Raw genomic sequence first — 27,845 nt, forward strand, 5'->3', positions numbered from 1 at the left:
TGTATCGCTACTGACTTAAAACAGCAGCATTAGCCTCCATAATCACCCTTCTATTCAAGCACACTGGTGGGGGAAAGTGCTATTAAGTTGCTACCAGCTTACAGCAACCCCTTTATGGGGTTTCCAAAGCGAAAGATAAAGATGTGGTTTGCCATTGCCTGCCCCTGCGTAGCAACCTAGGTCTTCCTTAGTGGTCTCCCATCCAAATGCTAAGCAGGGTCAACCTAGCTTGGCTTCCAAGATCTGAGGAGATCAAGCTAGCCTGGACCATGCAGGTCAAGGCAGATGAACAGAGGTGGTTGGCCATGGCCTGCCTCTGTGTAGGTATGCTGGTCTTCCTTGGTGGCCCCCATCCAGGTGTCATTTTGGAGAGGAGCTCATAGGAGCGGAGCCCCGGAAACTCTACATTTCATTGTGCTCTTTCTTTCTTACCTACCCCTCCCCCACCTCAAATACTTGCTTCTGGGTTCCATCGTTCAAACCCCCTGTGAGAATTTTGCTGAACTCTTACGATTTGACAAACTTCCTAATATTCCCCCCCCCTCCAAAAATGGGAAAATAGCAAAACAGCTAAAGCAGACGGATGGAAATCTTCATCATGCCACTGTGGCCACGTAGGAGAAAGTAATTTAAAAAGTATTATGGGAGTAAGATTTGATCATGCCAATTCTAATTCAAGAAGCATTTTAAGGTAGATGCTGATAGAATTTAGTACACCTTCCAGTGATGTCAGGGGGAGGGTGTGGCATATGCAAAGGAGTTGTGCTGATGAGCTCTGGCACCTCTTTTTCTGCAAAATGCCCCCATCCAAGTACTAACAAAGGCTGACCCCACTTAGCTTCCAAGATCTGACAAGATCAGACTAGCCTGGGCCATCCTAGCTACTAGTTATTTATACTGGCCTCATGCAGTATCCAAACAGGCAAGGGAGGGAAATGGGATTTAAGCACCTTTTGAAGATCACTGCCGGAGCTGAATGGTCTGTACAGCAAATGCTGGGGTTTGGAGCTTCTCTGGACAATCAGAGACATTGTGCCCTAACCATGTTTCAGCTTTCCCCCCCAAATATCCCCGCAGGTCCCTTTGAACTTGACTATAGCAGGATTGTTCCCAGCGTGCTTTGGTTTGGGATGCTAAAACATGGCAGATGTATGGATGTAATCTGTAGACCTCAAACTCACTGTTCTGTGGTTCTGTGTAATTACAGCGTAGGGATCCCTGAAAGATAGAAACACATGATAAAAATATTCTGGCGCCTTGTGGCCTTTGACCACCACGGCCACCGGCACCGTGGAGTCTATAAGAACAAGATGTTGTGGTTGTGGCTATAGTTAGGGGGCAAAAACCCTTCCTGTGATCTTTTCGTCTTCTCTGGCAGAAAACCTTAAAGTAGCAAGATTTCTTTCTTTCTTTCTTTTTCTTTTTCTCTCTCTCTCTCACTCTTTCTTTCTTTCTCTCTCTCTCTCTTTCACCTTCTTTCTTTCTTTCTTTCTTTTCTTTCTTTCTTTCTTTCTTTCTTTTCTTTCTTTCTTTCTTTCTTTCTTTCTTTCTTTCTCTCTTTCTTTCTCTCTTTCTTTCTCTCTTTCTTTCTCTCTTTCTCTCTTTTCTCTCTTTCTTTCTCTTTCTTTCTCTTTCTTTCTTTCTTTCTTTCTTTCTTTCTTTCTTTCTTTCTTTCTTTCTTTTCTTCCTTCCTTCCTTCCTTCCTTCCCTCTCTTTCCCTCTCTTTCCCTCTCTTTCCCTCTCTTTCCCTCTCTTTCCCTCTCTTTCCCTCTCTCTTTTCCTCTCTCTTTCCCTCTCTCTCTTTCTTTCTCTCTCTCTCTCTCTCTCTTTCTTCCTCTCTTTCTATTTCTTTCTCTTTCTTTCTTGCTTTCTTTCCCTCTCTTTCTCTCTCTTTCGCTCTCTCTCTTTTTCTCCTTCTCTCCCCATCTAAAAGTTGCTTTCTTTCCACCTCTCTCCTCCCCATCAATTTTCCTTCCTTCCTTCCTTCCTTCCTTCCTTCCTTCCTTCCTTCCTTCCTTCCTTCCTTCCTTCCTTCCTTCCTTCCTTCCTTCCTTCCTTCCTTCCTTCCTTCCTTCCTTCCTTCCTTCCTTCCTTCCTTCCTTCCTTCCTTCCTTCAAGTCCTGGCTGTCTACCCTACTATTCCTTGCCTTAAAAGGTCAAGGAGACTCTGCAGTATACCATAGAGTTTAGGAGAAACTGAAGCCCTTCTCCAAGCCTCCAGAAATTTCCCCAAGCCAGAGCTGGCAACCCTATCAGTGAGACACTCACCAGCTGTTTAAGAGTTTTTAGAAAAATATTATGAATTTAAAACCACAGCAATCCTGAAGCAGCAAATCAATCAGCAGCCGTCTTACTAGCTGCTCTTACAAGGCAAAGAAAAATGTTTGGTTTTTATTAGATTGTAGGATGGGTTTTGTTTCATGCAGAGAATGGCAAAATCAGCTTTCCTAAAGACCAGCCGTGCATGAATGGGACATTCTGGAGTTAGGAAGGGCCAATTATGTTTTGTTGTATTTTCTATCTGAATAAAATCATTTTTTTAAAAAAAAAAAATCCTGTCTCCATGCTTTCCCACTGAAACAAAGAATAGAGCATAACCATGTACTGAGCTGATGGAAGATGCTTTTGCTGAAAAGAAAAATGAGAGTATATGCTTGTTGTGTGTGTGGGATCCAGTGACAAATGTTGCTGGTATCTCCCCCCTCCCTTTTGCTTCCCCATACTGTTCCATTCTTCTCACCTACAGTTTAGGGGGGAAGGGTAGGTTACAGGCCAGGGTACTGAGTTAAGTATGAATGCAGTTATTCATATGCAGAACTAGAACTTAGAATGAAATGTTGGGTTCTGAACTCAAAAATGTAGGCAGCCTATGACTGGCAGCAACACAGGAGGCCTGGCATATTCCCTAGGATAGGTGGTTCGCTCTTAGAGTTGTCAACCTCCAGGTGGTACCTGGAGATCTCCTGGAATTACAACTGATCCCCAGGCAACAGAGATCAGTTCAGCTGGAAAAAAATGGCCACTTTTGGAAAGGGTTATACCTTTCCAAAAGGTTAGCTACAAGGTATAGATGGAATGCTATGTCTGGGGCAGCGATGCTCTATCTTCTTGGTGCTTGGGGGCAACAGTGGGAGGGCTTCTGGAGTTAAAAACATAAGAGAAGCCATGTCAGGCCAATGGCCCATCCAGTCCAACACTCTGCGTCACACAGTGGCCAAAAAACCCAGGTGCCAGCAGGAGGTCCATCAGTGGGGCCAGGACACTAAAAGCCCTCCTACTGTTGCCCCAAGCACCAAGAATATAGAGCATCACTGTCCAGACTATACCATGTGGCTAATAGCCACTGATGGGCCTCTGCTCCATATGTTTATCCAATCCCCTCTTGAAGCCATCTATGCATGTAGAGTTCTAGCCTGCTGGTGGACCTCCTGATGGCACCTGGGTTTCGACCACTGTATGACACTGAATGTTGGATGGGATGGGCCACTGGCCTAATCCAACATGGCTTCTCTTGCGCTCTTATGTATACATGTTCTAGGCCACATAGGACCTCAAAGTAGTAAGACTATGACACTAAAGTAGGACTTTTAAAGTAGCATTTCAGCAAGTTTTTTTAATTTACAAGTGTGAGATATTTCTTGTAAACTCTTCTGGGAACCAATCCATCTGAAAAGCAGCAGAAGAATAATTGGTTTTTATACCCCACCTTTCTCTACCCTAGGGAGTCTGAAAGCAGTTTACAATCTCCTTCCCTCCCTCTTCCCACAACTGGCGCCCTGTGAGGCAGGTGAGGCTGAGAGAGTTTCGAGAGAACTGTGACCTGCCCAAGGTCCCCCCAACAGGCTCCATGTGGCAGAGGAGTGGGGAATCAAACCTAGTTCCCCAAATTAGAACGCACTGCTGGCTCTTAGGGCATAAATATCTTTCCATATATTCCTGACTACATTTATTATGTTTTTTTCTGGGATCATGGAATTCCCTGTCTGCTTGCTCTAAGCAAAGTTATTTATTTGAAGACAAAGCACCCAGACCTTTCCTTGAAAGTAAACACGTATGGTTATTGCTGTAATTGTATAGCCCAAGATTGTTTCTCCATGCCAGCAAATGTCTGATCTTTTTGGCTTGCCTGACCTTGAAACAGGATATTTCTATCCCTTCCCTGACCACTGTTCTTTCTTTTACATTCACATGTGCGTACACACACACACGCAGACACACACAGAGCAGTTTTTTAATGCATTGGTTAGAGGGTTGCAAATTTGGCTTAAAAGAGCAGAAGCGTAAAGTTATTCTGTGCTTACCTTTTTGTTATAAAGCAGGTTTGTTTGTTTTTTTAAAAGAAAAGAGTATAGGAGAAATCTTGGGGTTTTTTGTTTTGAGTCTTAAAAAAAATCTGATTGACTCTCCTGATACTTTCACCCACCCTGCTTTGGGATCTCTTGAGAGTCTATTTCTATCATTCCTCTGTCTGAAAATCTAGATCAAGGCTGCTCAAAACCTTCCTTGCGGAGGCCGGGTGGAAAAGGATGAAAGCAACCGGGGTGTTCTAGGGCCAAAGAGACGGCTAAGGAGGTATAAATGGTCTTTGTCTGTTCAGGCGCCCTAACGGATGGCATGTCCTTTGGATACCCTGCATCTTGCTGCTGACGCTGTGCTCGTTGTTGGTTTTGAATTACTTAACTGTGCAGCATCAATTTGTCAGAGGTCGAAGCTGAGAGTAAGCTCCAGCTCCAGTATTGAGGGGATAGGTCAGGTGGTTTGCAGAGGAAGAGCTGCCAAGTTGGAGCTTGTTTTTCCCAGGCACATGAGTTAGAAACGGAAGATTCCTGCAGTCTGGCAGCGCTGGAACATGCAAGTGAGGAGGATTTGCTTTTGTTCCTATTCGGTTTGCCCCTGGGCACGTTTTTGTAATGTACTGAGAACCGAGACGGTTTGAAGCAACATAGTTTTATTCGGTGGTACATCACAAGAGAGGGGACATGCGGGCCGGGCCCCGCTTATATACATTACCCGGAACAGCCCCCTCATCTGACCAGGCCAATCCTGGTCGGTCAAACTTCCCGCCACAGATCTTGATGGGCGGGGCGTCAGGCGAGCTCCATCCGGGGACCCGAGGGTCGCCTTCAGTAGTGATCGCCATGCGGCCTGATCACTTATGTTCAGTACATAACAGTTTTGCTGTCCGGTTTTGATTCTTGCAGGTGAGGGTGTTGTAATGTACTGAGGTCGGAGGCGCTCAGATGGCAACGTGTTATTATCGAGTACATCACAAAGACAACATGGCGGGGCCGGGTCCCCCTATATACATTTCCCGGAACAACCTTCTTCCTGGTCAGGTCCAATCCTGCCCTGTTAAACTTCCCGCCACTGATCGCCATAGGCGGGCTGCGTTCGTCCCTTCCAGGCACCGCGCTGTGTTGTACTTTCTGGGACGAACGCCAGACACAACACTCCTCCCCCCCTAGTTCAAGATACATAGTCTTTCAAATGAGCAGGCGGGTGCTGTGCTCTGTGTGACCGCCGAGGTTCGATCTGGGGAATTGGGGCTGCTGCCAGGGGTTCTGTAACCACTGGTTCCTCGCTTTGGGGTGCGGTCGGCAGAGCATTGTCTCAAGCCTGTGGAGGTACCTCCCTCGCCCTGTAAGGCTCCTCCACCAGCGAACTGGGTGAGCCGCAGCACCCGAGCTGGTATCCACTCTGGTCTGCTCACAAAGTTCGTAGCATAGACTGGATCCCCCGGAAAGAACCTCCTAGTGGCCTCCCTGGTCTTGGGGGAACTGCGGAGGTCCGGGGCCCGGTTGGGGTGTAGCCTATCGAGCCGGGTGGTTAACCTCCTGCCCATGAGTAACTCGGCAGGGCTTACACCCATAGCTGGGTTAGTGTTGATCCTCTTCCGAAATAGGAAGGTGAACAGTCGGTGCCCCCAATCCCCTTGGACTATGCGACCCAGGGCCTCCTTGGTTGTGCGAACCATGCGCTCCGCTTGGCCGTTAGTGGCAGGGTGAAAGGGAGCGGACCGAATGTGGCGGATGAGGTACCTATTCAGGAATTCCTGGAACTCCCAGAAGGTAAAAGCAGTGCTGTTGTCCATCACTACGGTGTCAGGGAGTCCATGGGTGCAAAAAACCCTCCATAAGGCTCTGACTGCGGCCACGGTGGAGATTGAAGCAACTGGGATGACCTTCAATCACTTTGTGTAAGCATCCACCAAGATAAAGAATATTTTCCCCTGGTATGGCCCCACAAAGTCTAAGTGTAGCCAGGACCACGGCACCCGATTGGATTCCCAGCAGTAAACAGGGGCTTCGGGCGGATTTGGCCGGGATTCTTGGCAGGGCAGGCACCTTCTAACCCACCCCTCTATCTCTTCATCCATCCCTGGCCACCATACATAGCTCCGCGCCAGAGCTTTCATACGTACTATTCCCGGGTGTGTCTCGTGCAAGGGTTCGAGCACTTGCTTCCGGAGTGGGGGAGGGACCACCAATCTGCTGCCCCAAAGAGTACACCCTTTGTGTAAGGAGAGTTCCTACCGGCGGAAAACAAACTGTCTGAATTCAGCGTCCAATTTGCCCGTGGGCCAACCCTTCCCCACCCAGTCCAAAACGCATGCAAGTATGTGGTCTCTAACTGTGGATCTGGCTACCTCAGCTGTGTGGAGGGGCCGCTCCGGTAGAGATTCCAGAAGCATCACATGGTGAGCCGGGGCCGGATCGGGGTCCATCTCTGGCAGCAGAAAGCAGCTGAGGGCGTCTTTGTGGCCCATTGCCTTGCCAGGGCAGTAGACAAGCTTGTAGGTGTATGAGTTGAGGAACTCATTCTACCGCAGGACCCGTGGCAACAGGATCTGCAGTGTCTGGCGGTCTGGGGCAAGTAGGTCGAGCAGTGACGTGGTCTGTGGCAATCGTGAAGCGCCTACCATACAGGTAGTTGTTGAATTTGTATACGCCCGCCACGATTGCCATTGCCTCCTTATCTATTTAGGCGTAGTTGCACTCAGCCTGGTTCAAGGTCTGAGAGTAATAAGCTATGGGGACCTCCCAGGACGGCGCCCACTCCATAAGGGGAAGCATCATAGGCTAAAATCATGGGGAGGGACTCGTCAAAATAGTGGAGCACCTCATTTGAAACCAAGTTGTCTTTGACCGCCTGCTTTCTTCCCCAGACCCATGGGGTGCTCTTGTCTAGGAGTCTGTGTAGGGCTTCGGCCAGGGCTGCTTCGTGGGGCAAGAATGAGTGGTAAAATTTCAGGGGCCCAAAAAACTTTGCAGCTTTGCCTTGCAAGTGGGGGCCGGGACCTGGACTATCGCCCTGGTCTTGTCGGCTGTTGGGTGAATTCCCGTTGTGTCCACGGCAAACCCCAGGAACTCCACCCTTGGCACCCCAAGCGAGCACTTCTCCCACTTCACATTCTGGAAACGGCAGAGCACCTCTTGAAGGCGGTGGCAGAACTCGTCAATGTCGGGTGCCGCTATCAGAATGTCATCGAAAAAGGGTTGTACTCCGGGAATCTTTTTTTTAAGGAGAGAGTCTATTAAGCTTTGGAAAATTCCTGGAGCCACGCTAACCCCAAATTGTAGCCGCACCTTGAAAGCACCCCGGTGTGTAACTATGGTCTGCGCCTCAGCCTTGTGCTCATCCACCGGAAGTTGTTGGTATGCTTGGGCCAAATCCAGTTTCCCGAAAATCTTAGAGCCGGCCAGAGAGGCAAGGACATGACTGACCACCGGGATGGGGTATGGGTGGTCCTGTAGTACTTTATTTATTGTGCATTTGTAATCTGCACAGATGCGCACGTCCCTGTTCGGCTTGACTGGGGTGACTATGGGGGTTTCCCAAGTGACGTGGGAGACGGGCTCTAGCACCCCCTGGGCCACGAGGTGGTCCAGTTCAACTTCGATTTTCGACTTAAGCGCAAATGGAACCCGCCGAGCCTTCAGCCTTAGGGGCCTAACCGTGGGGTCCAGCTGCAGCGCAATAGGTGGCCCCTTGTAGATTCCCAGAACCCCATCGAATATTTCTGGGAACTCCCGGCACACTTGGTTGAAATTGTGGGCCTGCATGTGGTCCGCCCCAACAATTTTGATGTCCAGGACCTTAAACCAAGCCAATCCCAGAAGGGTAGTGAGCCGGCGCTTCACCGCAAGTATGTCCAGGGCCCCTTTAAAATTTTTGAACTCCACCCTAACTCTGGCCCACCCCATGATCTGCACTGGATTCTTTTGAAAGTCCCGCAATATGAACTCCGCGGGCCGCAGGGACGGCCAGTTGTGGGGGCAGAGTTTACTGAGGGTCTCCTCCGAAATTATGGAGATGGAGGATCCTGTGTCCAATTCCATCAGGCAGGGACCCCCCTCGATCAAGACCTGCACTTTGACCTTGTCGGGGGTGTCCAGGGGCAAGTTCATTACCTGGATTCTGTTTGAGGCTGTTGTGTGTGCGTCTGTCGAGTCGTGGTGTGTGGACTGGGGCCTCTTGTTGGTTCTGACCCTGCAAGCTCGGGCGATGTGGCCCACTTTTCCACAGCTTCTGCAGTCTGCGTTGCGGTAGGGGCAGTCTCGGCATTCGTGTGGGTCTCCACAGCTGGCGCACTTGGTGCTTGCCCATGGTCTGTTTGGTGTTTTCAGCTCGCTGCATGGCTGGCGGCGAAGCTGGTGTGCCCCTTCCTCGTCGGAGCCGTCCGAGATGGCGGCCTGGTTCGCGGAAGGGCTGGTGTGCGTCTGTTCGAAGGCAGTTGCCTGTCGAAGTGCTTTCGTGAGGTTGATGTCTTTGTCCTCGTATGCTAGCAACTTTTGGCGCATTTTCTCCTTCCTGACGCCAACCGCGAAGCGGTCCAGCAGGATCTCTTCCAGGTCCCCTGTGAAATCACAGGGCTAATCCACGAAGCTCTGCAAGATACTTGGCAGTGGACTCAGCTTGTCCCTGCTGTCTTGTGTAGAACGTGTGCCTGCGTGTGAGACGGGATGGCTGGGGCACCATGTGGTTCATCATCGCCTTGACAAGCTGGTCGTAGGTGACCTTTGCGAGGGTGGTCGGCGCGATGAGTCGTTTCATCAGCTGGATGGTCTCCACCGCACACGAACTCAGGAGAAGCGCCTTCTTCTCTGCCGCTGCCTCCATTTTGTGCAGCTCTGTGTAGTAGTTGATCTGGTCCACCCATGATTCTCATAAGTCGGGCCGGATGACGTCGAATGCTGGTAGGGTTTGTCCGGGAGCAGTAGCCATGGCCTCGGCCGCGGAAGCACTAGAGCTCGGAGCGCGGGACTTGCGGACGGCTGGAGGCTGCTCTCTGCTCACTGGTATCCCATCCTTGTCGCCAGTGTAATGTACTGAGGTTGGGAGACGTTCAGATGGCAACATGCTTTATTAGCGAGTACATCACAAAGACAACATGGCAGGGCCGGGTCCCCCGTTATATACATTTCCCGGAACAACCTTCTTCCTGGTCAGGTCCAATCCTGGCCAGTTAAACTTCCCGCCACTGATCGCCATAGGTGGGCTGCGTTCGTCCCTTCCAGGCACCACTCACAGGCGTGTTGTGCTGTACTTTCCGGGATGAACGCCAGACACAACAGGTGTCATTGTATCAGGATTTCAAATGAACATGCAGATGCGGAAGCACAGATTCGCCTTATTCAGTGAATGCCCCTGTATAAATCGATGGTGTGGCCGCATTTGAAGTACTGTGTACAATTCTGGTCACTGCACCTGAAAAAAGATCTAGCAATTGAAAAAGGGCAGAAAAGGGCAACTAGAATGATTAAAGGGTTGGAACACTTTCCCTATGAAGAAAGGTTAAAATGCATGGGGCTTTTTAGCTTGGAGAAACGTCGACTGTGGGTGACATGATAGAAGTTTACAAGAGGGACGGTGGCTCAGTGGTAGAGCATCTGCTTGGGAAGCAGAAGGTCCCAGGTTCAATCCCCAGCATCTCCAAAAAAAGGGTCCAGGCAAATAGGTGTGAAAAACCTCAGCTTGAGACCCTGGAGAGCCGCTGCCACTCTGAGAAGACAATACTGACTTTGATGGACCAAAGGTCTGATTCCGTATAAGGCAGTTTCATATGTTCATATGTTCAAGATTATGCATGGCATAGAGAAGGTAGAGAAAGAGATAATTTTCTCCCTTTCTCACAATACTAGAACTCGTGGGCACGCAATGAAATTGCTGAGCAGTTGGGTTAGAACTGATAAAAGGAAGTACTTCTTCACCAAAGGGTGATTAACACGCAGAATTCACTGCCACAGGAGGTGGTGGTGGCTACAAGCATAGCCAGCTTCAAGACAGGATTGGATAAACACATGGAGCAGAGGTCCATCAGTGGCTATTAGCCACAGCATATTGTTGGAACTCTCTGTCTGGGGCAGTGATGCTCTGCATTCTTGGTGCTTCGGGGAGCACAGTGGAAAGAACATACATACGAAGCTGCCTTATATTGAATCAGACTTTCAGTCCATCAAAGTCAGTATTGTCTACTCAGACTGGCAGCGGGTTCTCCAGGTTCTCGAGCTGAGGTTTTTCGCGCCTATTTGCCTGGACCCTTTTTTAGTGGAGATGCCGGGGATTGAACCTGGGACCTTCTGCTTACCAAGCAGATACTCTACCGCTGAGCCACCGTCCCTCCCCTAAAGAAGGGCTTCTAACCCCACTGGTGGACCTCCTGATGGCACTTGGGTTTTTTGGCTACTGTGTGACACAGAGTGTTGGACTGAATGGGCCATTGGCTTGATCCAACATGGCTTCTCTTATGTTCTCTTATGACCTCAAGCCAAGTAACCTGAGGTTAAATGCAGCAGGATGAGCCCTCTCTATAACTGGGGTTGGCAGCTCTATACCGTGAATATCTCTTATGTGCGACTTCCAGGTGGTAGCTAGAGATTTCCTGGAGTCAGTTGTCCTTCTAAGCTGTGGAGTCTTGTGAGCTATGAAGTGTTCTACTTTGTGAGCTGCGAAGATAAGGAAGTTGACTATTGCATAAATAAAAGCTGGTAAATTTGCTCTGGGGCCATCCTTCCTGAGCTAAGACCAAAACGGGTGAGCTGGAGGCTAAAAAAACTGTGAGCTAGCTCACCCAAACTCAGTTTAGAGGGAATACTACCTGGGATTACAATTGATCTCCAGATGACAGATGTGTTCAGATGGAGAAAATGGCCGCTTTGGAAGGTGGGTTTTTTTGTGGAACTATAGCCCATTAAAGTATCTTCCCTCCACAAACCCCACCCTACTCAGGCATCACCCCCCAAATCTCCAGGTATAGGAGTGGGAGGGCTTCTAGAGTTCCTACCCCGTTGGTGGACCTCCTGATGGCCCCTGGGTTTTGGTGCTGTGTGACACAGAGACCAATTTCATACTCACCTTACTCCGCCCCCAGGTCGGTCTTCTCCACACAGCATACTCCAGATTTCCCACTATTTGCACTGGGGCTGCAGCAAGCATCGTGGTTTTCCAACGTGGCTTCTCTTATGTTCTTATTCTGGGCCCATCCAGTCCAACACTCTGGTTACACAGTGGCCAAAAAACCAGGTGCCATCAGGAGGTCCACCAGTGGGGCCAGGACACTAGAAGCCCCCCACCAAGCACCAGGAATACAGAGCATCACTTGCCTCAGACAGAGAGTTCCATCAATATCCTGTGGCTAAGAACCACTGATGGACCTCTGCTCCATATGTTTATCCAATCCCCTCTTGAAGCTGTCTGTGCTTGTAGCTGCCACCACCTCCTGTGGCAGTGAATTCCATGTGTTGATCGCCCTTTGGGTGAAGAAGTACTTCCTTTTATCTGTTCTAACCTGAATGTAAGACTTCTTTTTTGCATGTGATCCCCCCCCCCCCCCCCCAAATTTATACTGCTAATATTTTTGCCTTTTTAGTTGCATCTCAAATGATGTCACCTGCTCTGAGCCTCCATGAAGGGGTGTGTTACACTGTTTAAACAAGTATTTACTTTAGCCATGGATTTGTCTAAGGGGCTGTTATCTGTGGTGGAACTAACTAGAGTCAACAAGCCTTGATAGTCATAGAATCTGCACCTCTCAGGGATAAAGATTTTTCAGCCTTGTTCACACAGATCTCAAATGAGGCGATAAAAAGTCGTCCTGCATGCCAGCGAGGGAGGGGCACAGGGCGTGTGAAGTTTGTGTGGTCGAATGCAACAGAAACTCCCTGCAAATACAAAGCTAGGTGAAAGAACAAAGTCGAAGTCCAGTGGCATCTTTAAGACCAACAAAGTTTCATTCTGGGTATAAGCTTTTGTGTACGTGCAGACTTACGAAGAAATGTGCAGGCATACGAAAGCTTATACCCAGAATTAAACTTTGTTGGTTTTCAAGGTGCGTCTGGACTCAAACTTATAGCTACTCATCTAAATCTATTTTAGGGTGAAAGTTAGGCCAGAACTACTTGACATGCTTCTCTTCTGTATGTGGAGGTCTTCCCCCCTTAAGAACATAAGAACATAAAAGAAGCCATGTTGGATCAGGCCAATGGCCCATCCAGTCCAACACTCTGTGTCACATAAGAACATAAGAGAAGCCATGTTGGATCAGCCAATGGCCCATCCAGTCCAACACTCTGTGTCACATAAGAACATAAGAGAAGCCATGTTGGATCAGGCCAATGGCCCATCCAGTCCAACACTCTGTGTCACATAAGAACATAAGAGAAGCCATGTTGGATCAGGCCAGTGGCCCATCCAGTCCAACACTCTGTGTCACACAGTGGCCAAAAAACCCAAGTGTCATCAAGAGGTCCACCAGTGGGGCCAGGACACTAGAAGCCCTCCCACTGTGCCCCACCCCAAGTACCCAGAATAAGAGAATAATACAGAATACTGCCCCAGACAGAGAGTTCCAACAATAAGCTGTGGCTAATAGCCACTGATGGACCTCTGCTCCATATGCTTATCCAATCCCCTCATAAGAACAAAGTCAAGAGAAATCAGCCATATTATTTCGCTACCAGAAGTCTTAAATGGTACAGTCCAAAATATTTTTTTTAAATTCTTTTATCTTATTTTTCTCTAAGTGTAAATGGAACTTTATACTAAAAATGCTCAAAGCAAAATTGAATGCCTTTGGTAATGGTCATGAACTCAAAGGCACTTGGGACTTTCCAAATTTACAGTAATTTTCTTTTATCTTGCTACTGGGGCATTCTCCACAGGATTCTGGGAACTGTAGTTTTGTTTGAGAGATTTCTTCTTGAGCCTTATGCCTATGCTATTATAACCTTATGCCTATGCTTCTGTACAAACTACAAATCCCAGAAGACAGAAAATGTTTCTTTGATCACTTCATTTATTCATCGCCTTTCTTCCCAGCGGAGACCCCAAGTGGCCTACGCTGCTCTCCTGTCCTCCATTTTATCCTCACAACAACGCTGTGAGGTAGGTTAGGTTGAGAGCGTGTGACTGGTCCAGGGTCACCAAGCAAACTGAGCAGGGATTTGAACCTGGTTCACCCTGATCCTATTCCGAAACTCTAACCTCTTTGCTATGCTGGCTCTGACAAACCACTGAAAGCCTTTTGCATAGGTGTGCTTGCTGTGGCATGTGCCATCTTTTTGCATGCATTTTAACGGTGCATAAACTTCTTAGTAAAATGTGTGACTTATTACAGGAACCAACTGATCTATCAATTGATGCTTGTACCTGTTGCAAATATTAAGCAGGTTGTTCCTTCTCAGAGTGAGTGTTCTTAAGTAACTATGGAGCAGCTATCAGGGTTAGTTACTAGAAACCAGGGGTGGAATTCTAGCAGGAGCTCCTGCTAGAAAGGTACATTAGGTTAATGTCAGCCTTGGCATGTACAGTCATGATTATTTGTTTGTTTTTCCTCCTTTGAACAGTTACATTCTGAATTTAAAGGCTCAGCATGGGATCTGCAAAGGGAAATCCTGCCTCACTTTTGGAGTTTCTTTGAGCAGGTTAACAAGCATGTTGAGCAGGAGAGCTGGTTCGGTGTAGTGGTTAAATGCATGGACTCTTATCTGAGAGAACCGAGTTTGATTCCCCACTCCTCCACTTGCAGCTGCTGAAATAGCTTTGGGTCAGCCATAGCTCTCACAGAGCTGTCCTTTAAAGGGCAGCTTCTCTGAGAGCTCTCTCAGCCCCATCTACCTCACAGGGTGTCTGTTGTGAGGGAGGAAAGTAAACTAAACTTCTGAATGTGGAGGTTCTCTTTAGTCACTATGGCTAGCAGCCACTGATAGACCTATTCTCCATTAATCTAATCCTCCAGAGAGCCAGTTTGGTGTAGTAGTTAAGTGCACGGACTCTTACCTGGGAGAATCGGGTTTGATTCCCCACTCCTCCACATATACCTGCTGATGTGACCTTAAGTCAGTCACAGGTTCTCTCAAGGCTGTTCTGCTCAAGAGCAGTTCTGGGAGACCTCACTCAGCCCCACCTACCTCACAGGGTGTCTGTTGTGGGGAGGGGAAAGGAAAGGAGATTTGTAAGCTCCTTTGGCTAGTGAAGGGTGGGGTATCCAATTTCCTCTTCTCCTCCTCTCTTAAAGCTGTCTATGTCTGTAACCATCATTGTATCCTCTCACAGCAAATTCCACATTTTGATCACTTTTTGTGTAACAATTATTTCTTTCTGTCCATCCTGAATTTATTGTCCGTGAGGTTCGTTGGATATCCTTGAGTTCTAGTATTCTGGGAGGAGAAAAAGTTTTCCTTTGTCTCTCCACCCCCTGCATAATTTTATAAACCTCCATCATGTCCCCCCTTAGTCATCTCTTTTCTAAACTGAAAATTTCCAGACTCTTCTGTCTTTCCTCATAGGCCGCACCACTGATGCATTCAAGTTGGATAAGAAGTCGGCTGAATGTAGTGATTCTGATAGATGTATTTGTTTCTTTGGGCTACTTCTTGGAGCCTTACGTGTCCAAACCTAGTTCAGGGATCCAGAATTTCTGGGAAGGTTTTCCGAGATCGCTCACTGACTCAGCCTTGGAGGCAAGCTTTGAGTACCTCAGCTACACCCTTAATCAGTCACCAAGAGGGATCCGGATTTAAAGGAAGTGGATCAGACATATCCACCTCAATCTCGCTAGACATGATAGTTTCTAGATTACAGAATAACCAGAATGCACCCTACTGAACTATTTCAGATGAAGGTGGGGAAAAGCAAGGCTTCTGAGCCACTGCCAGTTAAAGTAGTAAAGAATGACCTCAATTGATTAAGGCAGCTTAATGTCTTCTGTGGCACCACCAAAACAGGTGGACAGAATTCACATTTCTGTAGAATGACACATGTAGAATCACCTCTGAAGAATTGAAGATATTAGGGTCTCTATGCATGTGTCTTTCAGTACAGCCTTTTTGTCTTGATTTGTGTAAAATTAGCCTTGATTTGTGTAAAATTAGCCTTGGATTTGGGCCTCATTTTGGACAGGAGCTCACAGGAGCGGAGATCCAGGACCTCTAAATTTTATTGTGCTCTTTCTTTCTCATCCCCCCCCCCCAAAAAAAAATACTTGCTTCTGGGCTCCTTGTTCAAACCCCCTGTGAGAATTTTGCTGAACTCTAAGATTTGACAAACTTTCCAATATTTTTCCCCACAAAAATGGGAAAATAATAAAAATATATAAAGCAGACAGACGGAAATCTTCATCATGCCACTGTGGCCACATAGGAGAAAGTAATTTAAAAAGTATGATAGGAGTAAGGTTTTGCTATGACAATTCTAATCCAAGAAGCATTTGAAGGAAGATGCTGAGCTGATATAATTTAGTAACCTTCCAGTGATGGCAGGGGTGTGTGGTATATGGAAATGAGTTATGCAAATGAGTTGAACTAATGAGCTCCAGCTCCTCTTTTTCAATGAAATGACCCCTGGATTTGTCAAATGCTAGGAAGACATTGCCCACTGAATTATTTGCTGCTGAATGTTGTACTTTGAACTGAAGCCTCACCAAGGAACATTTCATACTCGAAGAGATAAAATTCAGTCCGTGACTATGGAAGAGCTGATGCCAGATGTATTATGAACTGAAGTCTTATTAGTATATATGGTTTACTCTGAGTGAAATTGAGTCATGTGAAGCTGAATGGAATTATCCCTGACGAAGGAGAATATTGTTCTGAAACACGTCTGATATCCAGAATATGTGTAGATAGTGTACATTTGATTACATCATTGGAGTTAATATCGTTTTGGAGGACTGTCTTCATTCAGTTGTACTAATAGCGCAGGGGTGTCAAACTCATTTGTTATGAGGGCCAGATCTGACATAAATGAGACCTTGTTGGGCCGAGCCATGTCGGGCCGGTCCATGTGTGTACCTATTTAAGATTAGGTAGCAGAGATATAAACTTTATAAAGGACACAGACAAACACAATTTTTTTTTAAAAAAAACACCTAAAACATGCTTAAAACATTAGCACTTGTTGATCTTAAAAGTGCTTTCTTTGTATCTCTCCCATGCGATCCAGGGAACTGGGCAAAGGAAGCTCTATCTCTTTTCTTCTTTCCCCAGGGGACTAGGAAGGGGAGGAACCTCAGCCAATAGAAGGAAGAGAGGTTTGGCTCAGCTTTGCTGTGCAGTTGAGAGAGCCTGGCAAAGCAAGCTCTGCTTCCCCCTTCCTCCCCAACGGAGGCACCTCAGCCAATGGAGAAAATAGAGGCTTTGCTCTGTAGCTCCTGTGCGATTGAGCAAGCCTTGCGAAGCAAGCTGTGATGCAGAAGGAAGCAAGAGAGAGGGAAAAGGAAGCAGATGACAGCCAGTTGCTGGGGGACTTGATAGGAGCCCTCTGGGGGCCTGATTTGGCTCCTGGGTCACATGTTCAACACCCCTTCAATAGTGCTTCATGATTGTTACGATAAGGTGGAGGAGGGAATAGCTTTCAATAAACCATGGGGAGAAAAGCGGGGTAAAAATGTTTTTTAAAATAAAAGTTGCCTACTTCACAGTGTTCTGGGTAACTGGGCAGCATTCTTCATCCTCCCCCTCCCCAATTTCACTCTCAGAACTTCCCAAGTTTTACATTAGACACGCGGAAAGGTTTATATCATGTGGCTTTGTTAAAGAATAGTGACCCCCACTGCACTACTGATAGTGTCGTGTCCTCCTGCTCCATAAAGCAGCTATTGATCTTTTTTAAAAAAAAAACAGGATGTGTTCCTGGAGGCAAAATGAAAGCGTTAAGAATGTGGATTGTGTGCATCTTGAGCAGTGTGTCACAATGTTCTAAAATCCCTTGAGTTCCTGCGGTGGGGTGAAATAAAAATAAAAAGGCCAGGCGATGCGTTCTCTGGATGCTGGCACTCTAGCTCCCTTGTGACCAGTCACATTTGTTGAGTGGTACTGCTCGAGTGCAGGTGAAGAGGCCTTGAAGGGTCAAGAGACTGCTTTTTGTAAGGGAATACCAGGGTCGTATACTTGAGTTTCAACTAATCCAGTGGTTCTTGTCACGCATGCAGGCCTCAGTGGGCTGCCTTTTAGAGGCTTAACAAAATTGCTTTTGTTGCGCCTCCACTTGTTTTGCTATGTGCTCACCCTCCTCCCATGCATGCTGCGAGGAAGAATGGAAGCCCCCTTCATTTTATTCAGGCAGGGAGCAATAGGATGCAGTGAGAAACCAGCCACTGTGTGGAGGCAGCATTATAGGATCGCCAGCCCCCTGCATGGGGCAAGGGATCCCCATCGCTGGACCTGCCCCTGCTGCTAATGAAGCAGCTAGTGGAGTGACTTAAGAGCATAAGAGAAGCCATTTTGGATCAGGCCAATGGCCCATCCAGTCCAACACTCTGAGTCACACCAGGTGCCATCAGGAGGTCCACCAGTGGGGCTAGAAGCCCTCCAACTGTGCCCCCCCCCCAAGCACCAAGAATACAGAGCATCACTGCCCCAGACAGAGAGTTCCAACAATATGCTGTTGCTAATAGCCACTGATGGACCTCTACTCCTTCCTGGCAGCAGAGGGCTAGGCCGCTGTTGGTGGCAACACAGTGATGTCACTTCCAGTCTGCACTGGAAGTGACATCATCACAATGCTGGCAACAGCTGAATGCTGTTATTGTGCTATTAGCATAGAAACTCTGTAGTGAAAAATGGCCTCTATTTTTGTCCCAATACCTGAGTCTAGGTCTCTTTTCCACTGCCAGTAAGCCCCGCCCCCGTAAGTAGTGGTTCCCATTGAGCCTAAAAATTAAAGGAGTGATTTTAAGAACATAAGTTTAAAAACATAAGAGAAGCTGTGTTGGATCAGGCCAATGGCCAGTCCAGTCCAGTCCAACACTCTGTCACACAACAGCAAAAAAAAAAAAATGCCATCAGGAGGTCCACTAGTGGGGCCAGGACATTAGAAGCCCTCCCACTGTGTCCCTCCTCAAGCACCAAGAATACAGAGCATCACTTGCCCCAGACAGAAAATTCCATCTATACCCTGTGGCTAATAGCCACTGATGGACCTCTGCTCCGTATGTTGATCCAATCCTCTCTTGAAGCCGTCTGTGTTTGTAGATGCCACCACTTCCTATGGCAGTGAATTCCACGTTAATCACCCTTTGGACCATGATCTAGAAATGTGTGTCTACACCCAGTATTTTCATTTCATCTGTCATTGGTACCTGCCTGCTTTCCCCTTCCTTTCATTTTTTCAAAAGGATCAGCATACACATGAAGCTGCCTTATATTAAGACAGCTGGACATCAGTCCATCAATGGTCAGGTTTGCTAAGACTGGCTGTGGCTGTCAGGCAGAGGTCTTTCACATAATCTACTGCCTTGTCCTTTATAACTAGAGATGCCAAGGGTTGAACCTGGGACCTTCTGCATGCAAAGCAGAGGCTCTTCCACTGAACCACAGCCCCTTCCCAGGATATCAGAGTTGGGGTTCCATGAAGGAACCATATATGGCCTGGGAGCTGCATAACTTAAGGGCCACTTCTGTACAAAGTGACCTGACCATTATAACCATCCTCAGAGGCCCTGCTTTTAATTGCCCCCGCCATCTGGAACTAGATAGGTGGCAACCTGAGAAAGGGTCTTCTCCGTTGTGGCACCAAAACTATACAATTCCCTTCCAAGGAGGATTTGGTTATCCCCCTCAGTCATTGACTTCCACAGTGGGTGAAGCCTTTTCTGTTTTTGCTGATGTACTTTTACTGACCCTCTGTCTTGTTAATTCTCGGTGTCCCTCTCTCTGTCTCTTTCCATCTCTCTCTCTCTCTCTTTGTCTCTCTCTCTCAATGTGTGTGTGCATGTGTACACACACACACACATATATATACATATACACATACACGCACACACACTACAGGGGCCATTTAGTAGAAAAAGAGGTTCCAGAGCTCATTAGCACAACTCATTTGCATATGCCACATACCCCAGACATCACTGGAGGGTGTACTAAATTATATCAGCTCAGCATCTACCTTAACATGCTTTTTGAATGATAATTGTCATCATGAAACCTTACTCCCATCATACTTTTAAAATTACTTTCTCCTATGTGGCCACAGTGGCATGAGGAAGATTTCCATCTGTTTGCTTTATATGTTTGGGTTATTATTCCTTTTTATTGTGTGTGGGGGAAAATATTAGAAATTTGTCAAATCTTAAGAGTTCAGCAAAATTCTCACATGAAGCTCAGAAACAAATATTTTTGAGGATAGTGTAAGAAAGAAAGAGCACAATAAAATTTAGAGGTTCCAGCTCTCCTCCTGTGGGCACCTGCCCAAAATGAGGCATGCGTATACGTGTGTGTATATATATGTGTGTGTGTGTGTGTGTGTGTGTGTATACATGTGTGCACACACATACTGGTTTTAAAAGTTGATTTTAATCTTTTAATTTTTCACCTTAAGGACCTGCATTGAGCGGAAAAGCAGCACACAAATATTTTACATAAGTAAATAAATACAGTCTCTGTGTGTGTGAGAGAGAGAACAGTGTATGTGTGCTTATTTGTCAGCAACCTCTATGGTCCTTGATTCTTTCCCTGATATTGTCAGTTGTGGAACAGGAGCTTTTAATTCTCTCCTCTGCAAGGTAATGTAATCTTATTTGCCTCTTTTTGCTCTTCAGGCATTTACCTGAAAAAGTCAAAGATGACAACCAGGTCAAGAACATGAGTGGGCAATGGTTTTATGAAGCCAAGTCCAAGAGGCACAGAGATAAAATCCATGGTGCGGACCTCATTCGTGCATCTATGAGAAGGAAGCCCTTGACAGTAGGTAAGTGTGTGACACTTTTCTAGTGGTAGGTACCTTTGTGTGTGTGCTGACTCGAGAAGGAGTTATTTTGTTCTGTGGAACTCTGCTCAAACAAGAATATATAATAATCAGTTACAAAATAAAAACCTATCAACACGGCTTTTTTGTAGCAGGAACTCCTTTGCATATTAGGCCATGCTTCTCTTATGTAGCCAATCCTCCAAGAGCTTACAGGGCCTACTATAAGCTCTTGGAGGATTGGCTACATCAAGGGAGTGTGGCCTAATATGCAAAGAAGTTCCTACTACAAAAAAGCCCTGCCTATTAATGTACTTCTTAACCAACTCAACAGGGCACTGAATTCCTGAAGGACAGCTGTGTTGGACTGATAAAAGCATAAAAACAAAGTTTCTTGGGGAACCTTTTAAAGTCTGTGTATTGTGACACAAGCTTTTGTGAGGCACAGCCTGTCAATGCACAACCATACACTTCTACGTGGACGTTCCATTTCTTATCCTCAAGTGCTGTTCCAATTTGTCTAGCATGGGGAAAAGACATGCTCTTGTCTCCCCTCTGTGCACTTTTCCGAAACCAAAATAGCCCTGGGACTGTTATTTGCCCTGTTTTGGAGCTGTACTTGGGGTATTCCATGCCTGTGCGGCTCTAAAATGGAGCAAATAACACCTCCTAGAGCTGATTCAGATCAGGAAAAGAGGGCGGTGTAGGCAGGAATGCCTCTTCCCCCACTCTGCAGTATCAAGCAGTGTTTCCTCTGAGCTGAGTTAGTGTGAGTTAGTGTTTTTAGCCTTCAGCTCACACATTTTTGTCTTAGCTGAGGAATAATGGCCCCAGAGCAAACTAATTTATGCAGTAGCTCACAGCTTTAATGCCAGGCAGGTGGAGTATACCTACTCAGGAAGGTGAGGTAGGGCTGAGTCATTATCTTGTGACCCTACCCCACCTGCCTGAGTAGATATAATTACCTGCCTACCAATGTCTTCTCAGTTTGACCCAGAGAGAACTCCAGTTTTCTGGGTTACACCTCTGAGGATGCCAGTCACAGTTGCAGGTGAAATGTCAGGTCTCACAATGATGATGATATTGGATTTGTATCCCACCCTATACTCTGAATCTCAGAGCGGCTCACAATCTCCTTTACCTCCCCCCTCCCACAACTGACACCCTGTGAGGTAGGTGGGACTGAGAGAGCTCTTATGGCAGCTGCCCTTTCAAGGACAGCTCCTACGAGAACTATGGCTGACCCAAGGCCATTCCAGCAGGTGTAAATGGAGGAACGGGGAATCAAACCTGGTTCTCCCAGATATGAGACCACGCACTTAACCACTACACCAAACTTAACCACTTCACCAAATAATGCCAAGACCAGGGCCATACCGCCCAGAAAATCTACCACAACCAATGGACTCCGGCCGTGAAAGCCTTTGACAACATGAAGGTCTTTCCCATCACCTACTTCTTTTTTTTGCTGTCAATTCACAGTTGTTTTATGGTGACCCCATAGGGCTCTCAAGGCATGAGATGTTCAAAGGTGGTTTACCATTGCCTCCTCTGCATATTGACTTCCTTGGTGATCTCCCGCCCAAGTACTAACCGGGGCCAACCCTGTTTAGCTTCTGAGACTGGGCTACTCAGCTCAGGGCCGTCACCCACTCATTCGATTTGCTTGACTGGAGATGCTGGGGATTGAACCCTGGGACTTCTGCACGCAAAGCAGATGCACTGCCACTAAGCCACAGCCCCTCCCTGCTGAGCAGTAGGCTGTCCAGTTGTTCTCTTTCCTTCTGCACTCCCCCATCCCCAAATGCTTGTTTTGGATAGTAATCTCACAATTCTAAAAACTGCTAAATATCAGGAAGGCACTTGTTCAGTACTCCCTCTAAGCTGTGGAGTCTTGTGAGTAAAAATTCTGCTTTGTGAGCTACTGGCATTACAGTTGTGAATTGCTGCATAAATTAGTTTGCTTTGCAGCTATCCTTCCTGAGCCAAGACAAAAATGTGTGAGCCAGAGGCTAAAAAACTGTGAGTTAGCTCACGCTAACTCAGCTTAGAGAGAAAACTGGTTGAAACTGTTCTTGTATGCAGTAAAGAGAGTAGTACTTTAACACCATTTGTGTTTGATTCTGCGTCGGAAAATCCCTGGCTATTTGGGGGGTGGAGCCTGGGGAGGGCAGAGTTTGGGATGGGAAGGTACAACGCCATAGAATCCACCCTCCAAATCAGTTACTTTTCTGCAGGAAAATGGATCTTGATTCAACTGTAACAGCAAGAGATCTCCAGGTGGCACCTGGAGGTTGACAACCCTAAATAAGTGATGTGCTCTTGGGGGAGTGGGATATATCTTGGTGAAAGGGGTTGAGTGGGATACTGGTGGGGGAGAACTGCTGTTTTGGCCTCAGCAAATGGCAATGCTGGGCTCATCGTTTTGGTTTGGGCAGATCCTGAACCTTTCTGAGGGTTCCCCCTCTTCCCCGCTACCTACCTTGTCCATTGAATAGTAGGTGCAGCTGCATAACAACCCCAGCCAGCCAGCCACCAGGGGCTTTGCCATGCCCTCAGCAGCCCTCATTAACCCCTGGAGAAGCCCACGCCACCCTTTCTCCACTTCTTATGTGATTTTGGGCGGTGGGTGGCTTGCTGGCCTTTTGACTGAGGGGGAAGCCAGCCCAGGAGAGCCCCAGGCAAGCAGGCCTCGCTCGCCTGGGGCTCTCCTTTCTTGCATCGGGTTGCTTTTGGCTGGGGGGGTGGTGGTGGCATATGCTAATGATTTATGCTAATGAGCTCCGCCACCTATTTTTCTACAAAACGACCTCTGAATAGGACTAATGGTTATTGTATGTCCTACGGTTCTTGTGAGGCTGAATGAGGTAAACAACCAATCATTCATCAGTAATTTCTACTGTCCCGAGCCTGGTGGAGATGACTAAGGGGATATTTACTCTCTCTTGAGAGTCCCATTCATCTGAATAAGGCTTTGCCCAAAGGCTGTTAAGCATTAATTATGTTTAAAAGGCAGTGCGGATGTTTAAAAATATATTTAGTGATGGATGAACAGAATTGCCGTTCAGCATTTAGAATCTTTAGTGTGCAGAGGGTAATACCAGAAGGTCATGATTTAACTATGTACTGCAGTTACCCAGCCTTCAGATTCCACGTTTTCAAATTAAACTTTTTGGTTGTTTTCATTGTTAGTGACTTAACTGATGTGTAGGTTTAAGCGTGCATGGATAAAGAACAAGGTAAGCATCTTTCCTTTTTTGTTCTTCTCTGTTTCCTCCCCTGATATTTTAGCGGAGCTGAATCAGAATAAGTCTGGGAGAAAAAAAAACAGTTGGGTGAACAATGTCGATAAAGAAGTCTTCACGCCTCCAGAGCCGTTTGGCGCTTTAGAAGAGACAGAAGGGGAATCGAAATCTAGTCTGAGGTCAGGCTCTCAAACTTTCTCTTGGTTATTCGTGTATAAACCTTTCCAAATGGTAAACTAGTTCAGCAACTAGTTCAGTCCGCCGTAACTTTCAACATTGCGATTATTACATTTTTTACCTGCAGTAGATAATAACAAGAGTCCAGTAGCTCCTTAAAGACTAACCAAATTTGTGGCAGGGCATGGGCTTTTGAGAATTACTGCTCATTTTTTTAGATACACCTAGAATGTGAGCCCGTTTATCTTAAATACTGGAAAGTTGAGTGATTTCAGATGCCAAATGACAACAGCAGGTAAAATAACAATAGCAGGCTTGATTGGATTAGAGGTGAAATGCAGAGGGGTGATAGGCATAGAGAAATCAGCATTGGTTCATGAAGACAGGAAACCTAGGTCTTGGTTGAATCCAGGTGGATGTATTGTCTTGAGCTTCAGTTGCATATCAGTTGCAATTCAGCATTTTCACCTAGTTTATTAAAGATTATTCTCTTTCTCTAACTAGAAACATCAGAAGAGCCCTGCTGGATCACACTAATAGCCCATGTAGTTCAGCGTCTTGTCTCACGCCGTGGCCAACCAGTTCTTCTGGAGGGCCAACAACAGGACACAGAGGCCAGTGCTTTCCCCTGATGTTGCCTCCTGGCTCCGGGACTCAGAAGCTTAGTGTTTTAATTGTGAAACCAGTTTAATGGTTTAGCGTGCCTGAAGTAACTAGCTGGGGGATTTTGTTGTGTTTTTGTACAGCCCTACAGTGTTCAGCAGAGATACGCCCCAGGAAGACACAAAGAAGGCAGCTGTGTCACCATCAAAGGTGGGTCTGTTGTCCTAAGGAAATCTATGGCTTATTTTTACATTGAATGGAAGAAAAGACCGCATTTTTACCAACCGTGGCCACGTGCAGCCAGTATCGATGGGTTCATCAAAGGGTATGTCCTAAGGACAACAAGGAGTTGATAACTCTGTGTGTTTTCTCACGAGGCTAATCAAATGTGTTAGAATTATAGAGCTGGAAGTGACCTCCGGGGTCCTCTAGTCTAACCCCCTGCACAATGCAGGGAATTCACAAATAAATTCCCCCAAACATACCCAGTGACCCCTGCTCCACATCCAGAAGATGGCAAACCTCTCCCCCCCACCACCACCACCAAAAAAACAACACAGAATCCTTCAGTCTTATGAGGCTGAAAACAAGCCTGGCTAAAAGAGGGGAGACAGAAGGCCTTGATATACATTTTCTGAGAGGAAAAACCATGAGCAGGATAAGTACATCATCTCTCCTTGGCTGAGCCTGGCAAGGAGGACTGAGGACATGAGCTCCATGTGTGGAGGAGGTATTGCCAAGATCACTACATCACTTCCATATGAAAACTGGAAATGACAAAGAGTGGCTCTAGGAATCACCGGAAACAGTATTGTAAAACCATAGAGTTTCTGGTGATTGCTAGAGCTGACGTATGCCACTTCTGGATATTACCTGGGAGTCACATGGTGACATCACTGTTTTTTTTAATTTGATTTTCTTCCCATTGCTTCTTGGGACAGGGGACAGGTAACTGGTCTTGCCTGTAATCAAAACAATGGACTGCAGTGTGGAAAATCCAAATCAGAAATACACTGCTTCAGGCATAACAACACAGCGAAAAGAGTAATTTAGTGGTAGCCAGTCAACTGCAGCAAATTCTGTGGCATTGTACCCCACTGAGGATCTTTTCCTCCCCAGATCTCCAGGAGTTTTCCAACCTAGATCAAGCACCCTGCCCCCTACATTTCTGGGTAGTGGCTGGGGGGAGGACTAGTGACCTTACACAGTCTGAACCTAGTAGAATGGCCTTCCTGACAATATGAGGAAGGGTTCCACGCTAGTGTCAGGGCACAGAATGCATAAAACTTTCTAGGAGCACAGCCAATCAGAAGCTCTCCTGGGCAAAAGTCCCATCTGACCCCACCCACTTTTAAAAAACACATTGTGGGCACCAGGAAAGATGTTGGCAGATACCACGGGAATCCCTGACGTAAGTGAACTAACTAAATAACAATGAAACCACTCTGCTCATGGTTGAAAGCCATTGCAAGCAGGGAGAAAGGGCTGCTTAAAATCCTAAATATGCCCACCATTTGCCATTTCCTTTTTCTTTAGATCCTCGCATTGGGGAGAGCATCTGTTCCCCATTAAGCGTAAGTAATCTAGGACAGGTGTGGCCAAACTTGTTTAACATAAGAGCCCCATAGAATAAACTTCAGATGTTTGAGAGCCACAAGGCATGAACAGCAAATGTTTGAGACCTACAGGAGAGGAAGGAAGGAAGGAAATAGACAGGAGAGGGAGGAGGGAGGGATGAAAGAAAGCAACTTTAACTTTAAATGAATTCTCCAAGGCACTGGCTGACATGGCTTGGAGAAGTGGTTTAAAGAGTGAAATGCCTTCTCCAAGGCAGCTGATGGCGCAGTGGGGGCTTCAAGAACCACACAGTATGTGTGAAAGAGCCACATGTGGTTCCCGAGCCACAGTTTGGCGACCCCTGATCTAGGAGCAAAAAATGAGATAAAAATACTGAGTTTAAACAATTCAGGTTCAGAGAGGTAGAAAGGTGAAATGGGTACAAAGTGAAATACAGAGCGTTCAATATGACAGGACCGTCTGGTAATGTTACTTTTTCAGTATTTCCACATTCATGAGTGATAGCTATGGGGCAAAGCTTTTGTTTGATCAGATAAGGGGTGATCTCATCAAGTCCTTTTTGAAAACTGCCCCGGCTGGAGCGAAGGAGGGGATGGAAACAGCTTTGGGCCATGGTCAAACCAGAACAACGGTCATGTCTGGTAGTTCTGGCTAGACCAGAGGGTTGGACCCATGTCCTACAGGCATAGCTGTATTTATTAAAAGGAGAGGTCTCATCGGTGTTCCGGCAGTGCAGTGTTATTTTGATGACCAAGTATCTTCTCAGCAGATACTAATCTGCTGAGCTCTCTTGATAAAGCTGCGTGGGATGGGAAGCTTTCATGTTTCGCAAAGGGAAGTGGACATGTCATATGAACATATGAAGCTGCCTTGTACTGAATCAGCCAGTATCATAATGCCCCTGTATAAATCGATGGTGCGGTCTCATTTGGAATACTGTGTACAATTCTGGTCACCGCACTGGAAAAAGTGCATATATTATAGCACTGGAAAAAGTCCAGAAAAGGGCAACTAGAATGATTAAAGGTTTGGAACACTTTCCCTATGAAGGTTAAAACGCTTGGGGCTCTTTAGCTTGGAGAAATGTTGACTGCGGGGTGACATGATAGAGGTTTACAAGATAATGCATGGGATGGAGAAAGTAGAGAAAGAAGTACTTTTCTCCCTTTCTCACAATACAAGAACTCGTGGGCATTCAATGAAATTGCTGAGCAGTCAGGTTAAAAGGGATAAAAGGAAGTCCTTATTCACCCAAAGGGTGATTAACATGTGGAATTCACTGCCACAGGAGGTGGTGGCGGCTACAAGCATAGCCAGCTTTAAGAGGGGATTGGATAAAAATATGGAGCAGAGGTCCATCAATGGCTATTAGCCACAGTATATATATATGTGTGTGTGTGTGTGTGTGTGTATGTGTGTATATATGTGTGTATATGTATGTATGTATATATGTTTGTGTGTGTGTGTGCATATATATATATACACACTCACATACATATATTGGCCACTGTGTGACACAGAGTGTTGGACTGGATGGGCCATTGGCCTGATCCAACATGGCTTCTCTTACGTTCTTATGAATCAGACCCTCGGTCCATCAAAGTCAGTATTGTCTACTCAGACTGGCAGCGGCTCTCCAGGGTCTCAAGCTGAGGTTTTTCACACCTATTTGCCTGGACCCTTTTTAGTTGGAGATGCTGGGGATTGAACCTGGGACCTTCTGCTTACCAAGCAAGTGCTCTACCACTGAGCCGCCACCCCTCCCCAATGTCTTTTTCACATCTTGGAGAAACATCATCAGGACTTTCACCATTATCATCTTGCCTTGTTTATAAATAGCAAGGGTATTTGCTGGCACTGAGGATTCTAGGGAGATGGGTAGCCCAGATCCTCCACCCTGCCGTTCCAAATTATCTTAGTCTTTCTGTGGAAGTATTGCTCTTTTGTTAACTTAGTCAAATGCTTAGAGCTGTCCCTTTTGTATTGCCTCAATAAATATGGCTTTGTTGTACCTTTTGGGAGAGACTCAGTTGTTAAGAGTGCATGCTGAAGGATCTGGGT

At 46.6% G+C, this 27,845-nt stretch overlaps 1 protein-coding gene across 1 annotated transcript in view; it reads left to right on the forward strand.

Annotated features, from left to right (window-relative positions):
- The window catches only part of SYTL2 (synaptotagmin like 2), a 128,343-nt gene that overhangs the window by 55,468 nt on the left and 45,030 nt on the right, over nt 1-27,845 (forward strand). The window contains exons 3-5 of the mRNA XM_060235331.1: nt 20,036-20,184; nt 23,473-23,605; nt 24,350-24,416. Coding sequence (XP_060091314.1) covers nt 20,036-20,184; nt 23,473-23,605; nt 24,350-24,416 — 349 coding nt within the window. The remainder of the gene's footprint in view (nt 1-20,035; nt 20,185-23,472; nt 23,606-24,349; nt 24,417-27,845) is intronic.

Source organism: Heteronotia binoei, chromosome 3 (assembly GCF_032191835.1).
Source record: "Heteronotia binoei isolate CCM8104 ecotype False Entrance Well chromosome 3, APGP_CSIRO_Hbin_v1, whole genome shotgun sequence".
Classification (NCBI taxonomy): Eukaryota; Metazoa; Chordata; class Lepidosauria; order Squamata; family Gekkonidae; genus Heteronotia; species Heteronotia binoei.